Source organism: Primulina tabacum, chromosome 9 (assembly GCF_025594145.1).
Source record: "Primulina tabacum isolate GXHZ01 chromosome 9, ASM2559414v2, whole genome shotgun sequence".
Lineage (NCBI taxonomy): Eukaryota > Viridiplantae > Streptophyta > Magnoliopsida > Lamiales > Gesneriaceae > Primulina > Primulina tabacum.
The window spans coordinates 19,590,508-19,594,443 of NC_134558.1; the positions used below are offsets into that span (position 1 = coordinate 19,590,508).

A 3,936-nucleotide genomic window follows, 5' to 3' on the forward strand; every position below is an offset into this window, starting at 1 on the left:
CCTCTGATGACTCAATATATGTCAACATAATCAACATAAATCGTCGTCAAAGGAGTCAAGGCTCAATATGTTATGCCAACACAATTAATGCATATATGCAACAGAATAAACATTCAAGGCACATAGTAGCAAACAACATTCACCGAATATTCGTACACGCCAATATAAGTGTCATAATTATATAGGTTTGATCGTACCTCAACTACAACTTACAATACTACGGTAATTTCTTAAGGAATATTGGATGAACTCGTCCAACGATAAAATCTACAATATAAATTCGCTATATACTTCAATATAATACATTCCAACTGACTAAAATAATTTATTTCGAAACGATTAAAATTCGAATTCCGTATAGCCTACAAAACCCGTTAAGAATCTGAAATTTCAAGCTTAATACCTCAAAAATCAAGGCTAAAACGCACAACGGTAATCTTGCGAAAATGGCTCGTCGGAAAAATCGTCGGAAACACTGTTCACGTAAGAAAAACAAGCTGGAAAAATAGGGGAAAAGCTTAATACTTCACTAATACAAACTATCCACCAAGAACAACCAAGAATCAAAATCAAATCCTCACCTAAAATCGGATCAAAGCTCACATGAACAGTAGCTGGAAACAAGGCTGATCGAGCTCGCAACCTTCCGATTCATAGCAATAAAGAAACTAATAGACTGTTGGAAGAAGAGTGCTAACCTACTACGCTATCATTCCGGCTGCTGGCTGCGTTGCACGATTGCTGCAGAGAAGGGATAGAACGATGGGATGCAAGGCAGAGGATGAGCATCCTTACTGGATTGAGCGATCTCCTATCTCGCTTCTAACAAATGGGTTTAAGTAATTAAATAGAAATGGGCTAGGCCAATGCTTATTGGGCCTCACATTCTCCCCTACTAATAAAAGATTTCGTCCTCGAAATCTAACATACACAACACTGATAACCAAAACATTACGATTGATAATACATAGGAAATTCAGAATACATCGCGTAATTCATTACATTCTCAAACAAATGAGGCCATTCTTGTCGCATCTTTGCCTCTAATTCCCACGTAAATTCTTCTCTTCCATGTCTACTCCACTGTACCAAAACCAATGGAATCGTCTTGCTCCTGAGTTGTTTTTTCTTGCGGTCCAAAATTTGCACTGGATGTTCAACATAGCTAAGAGAACTGTCCAACTCCACATCCTTGACATTCAAGATATGAGATGGATCTGGCTCATACTTCCGCAACATAGATACATGAAACACATTATGTATCAAAGAAAAATTCGGCGGCAAGTCTAAACGATAAGCCAATGTGCCAATCCTCTCAACAATCACATACGGACCAATATAACGCGGAGCTAACTTCCCTTTATGTCCAAATCTCATAGTACCCTGTAATGGTGATACTTTCAAGAAAACATAATCGCCCACTTGGAACTCTAAAGGTCTACGCCTTTTATTAGCATAACTGGCTTGTCGATCTTGGGCTGCTTTCATCTTTTTCCTGATCAATTCAACTTTATCTTTCATTTTTTGAATAAATTCTGGTTTTGACATCTGTCTTTCTCTTACATCTTCCCAACATATCGGCGATCTACACTTTCTTCCATACAAAGCTTCAAATGGGGCATACTGATTGTTGCCTGAAAACTATTATTGTAAGAGAATTCAACCAAAGACAATGATTCTTGCCAACCACTTTTTAAATTCATCACTACTGCCCGTAACCCGTCTTAAGTGTTTGAATGGTTCTTTCTGACTGACCATCTGTCTGTGGGTGATAGGCAGTGCTCATAGCCAACTTTGAACCCAAAGCTTATTGCAAACTTCCCCAAAACTTCGAAGCAAACCTTGGATCACGATCGGATACTATGGTTACTGGCATACCATGCAATCTTACTATATGATCAGTATACAGTTTCGCCATTTTCAAATAAGTACAAGTACGATCAAACGGAAGAAAATGAGCTGATTTAGACAATCTATCAACAATCACCCAAATCGCATCACAACCACGATTAGAACGAGGTAAATGTGCTACAAAATCCATAGCAATATGCTCCCAGTTCCACTGCGGCACTTCAAGACTATGTAACATTCCACCAGGTCTCATTCTCTCGGCTTTAACTTGTTGGCACGTTAAACATTTAGCCACAAAATAAGAAATATCTTTCTTCACACCTTCCCACCAATAATGAGCTCTCAAGGTATGATACATCTTTCGAATTCCTGGATGAATACTGTTTTGACTACAATGTGCTTCCCGTAATATAACTTCTTTCGAATCTATCAAATTAGGAACCACATGTCTACCATTAAAGCGCAGACTACCATCTGAAGCAACACTAAACTTTTCTGTCTGACCTGTTCGAGACAATTCTTTTAATCTATGAACGTGCGGAACGGTCTTCTGTGCTGCTTTGATGCTGGATAAAATCTGTGGCTCGACTTGAATAGATGACACTAGTCTCCACTGAATTGATAAGTCCATCCCAAAGTTCCCAAGTGCTTGTGGACTTTAGAGATAGTCAAAGATGTCAGCATAGCATTCTGAACTTTCCTGCTGAGATCATCTGAAACAAGATTCATTCGCCTGGTTGATAGTGAATCTCACGATCGAAGTCTTTAAGCAACTCCATCCATCGACGCTGTCTCATGTTCAATTCAGGCTGTGTGAAATGATATTTAAGACTCTTGTGATCCGAATAAATCACAAACTGCTCAGCGTACAGATAATGACGCCATAACTTCAATGCAAACACAATGGCAGCCAACTCTAAGTCATGAACTGGATATCGGGTCTCATGCGGCTTCAACTGACGAGAAGCATATGCAATCACTCGCCCATTTTGCATTAGAACACAACCAAGTCCATTTAGAGATGCATCTGAACAAACAACATATCCACCTGAGCCTGATGGCAAAGCCAGCACTGGAACCGTGGTCAACTTTTCCTTCAAAGTCTGAAAACTTGACTCACATTCATCAGTCCACACAAAACGTCGATCTTTTTGCGTTAATTGAGTCATAGGCCTTGTTATAATAGAAAATTCTTCAATAAAATGCCTATAATATCCTGCCAATCCCAAGAAACTGCGAATATCGGAAATATTCGTCGGTGTTGGCCAATTGATAACAGCTTCCACTTTACTAGGATCCACTGATACTCCTTGAGCTGATATAACATGACCCAGAAATACTACTCTGTCCAGCCAGAATTCAAATTTAGAAAATTTTGCATACAATTGCGCTGCTCTGAGTGTCTGGAGGACCAACCTTAAATGTTCTCGATGCTCCTTCTTTGTTTTTGAATAAATCAGAATGTCATCTATGAAGACAATAACAAATATGTCTATAAATTCTCGAAAACCACGATTCATTAAATCCATAAAAACCGCCAGAGCATTAGTCAATCCAAAAGGCATAACTAGAAATTCATAATGTCCATAACGTGTTCGAAATGCTTTCATCGGAACATCTTCCTCTCGAACTCTAAGTTGATGGTATCCAGAATGAAGATCGATCTTTGAATACACTGATGTACCCTGCAACTGATCAAACAAGTCATCGATACGCGGTAGAGGATACTTATTCTTCACAGTAGCTTTGTTCAACTGCCTGTAATCAATGCACATTCTCATCGTTCCGTCTTTATTCTTTACAAAAAATACCGGAGCTCCCCAAGGTGACATACTTGGTCTAATATAGCCTTTTTCCAGTAAGTCCTGTAATTGCTTTTTGAGTTCTTTCAATTCCGCTGGAGCCAACCGGTATGGTGCTCTAGAAATAGGATTTGTCCCAGACACCAACTCAATGCTAAAATCGATTTCCCCTCTGGGGTGGAAATCCAGGAATTTCATCGGGAAATACATCAGGGAATTCCTTGACAACATGAATATCTGAAACTTTAAATCTTTTTCCCGGTGTCGTATCAACTACATAGAT

The 3,936-nt window shown here is 39.1% G+C and overlaps 1 protein-coding gene across 1 annotated transcript; it reads right to left on the reverse strand.

The window, feature by feature from the left end:
• Nucleotides 1-951: 951 nt before the first annotated feature.
• LOC142504284 (uncharacterized) lies at nt 952-2,482 on the reverse strand. The gene is made up of 3 exons (XM_075617169.1): nt 2,173-2,482; nt 1,246-1,634; nt 952-1,191 (listed from the first exon to the last, which is right to left on the reverse strand). Exons 1-3 carry the CDS (start codon nt 2,480-2,482, stop codon nt 952-954), a joined length of 939 nt encoding a protein of 312 aa, XP_075473284.1.
• Nucleotides 2,483-3,936: the final 1,454 nt, after the last annotated feature.

Coding starts and splice junctions, on each gene's coding strand:
- LOC142504284 (XM_075617169.1), bottom strand. CDS start 2,482: ATGGACTTATCAATTCAGTGGAGACTAGTGTCATCTATTCAAGTCGAG. Junction 1,635..2,172: donor AGCTCATTATTGGTGGGAAG/GTGTGAAGAAAG, acceptor AATAGTTTTCAG/GCAACAATCAGTATGCCCCA. Junction 1,192..1,245: donor TGATACATAATGTGTTTCAT/GTATCTATGTTG, acceptor TTGAATGTCAAG/GATGTGGAGTTGGACAGTTC.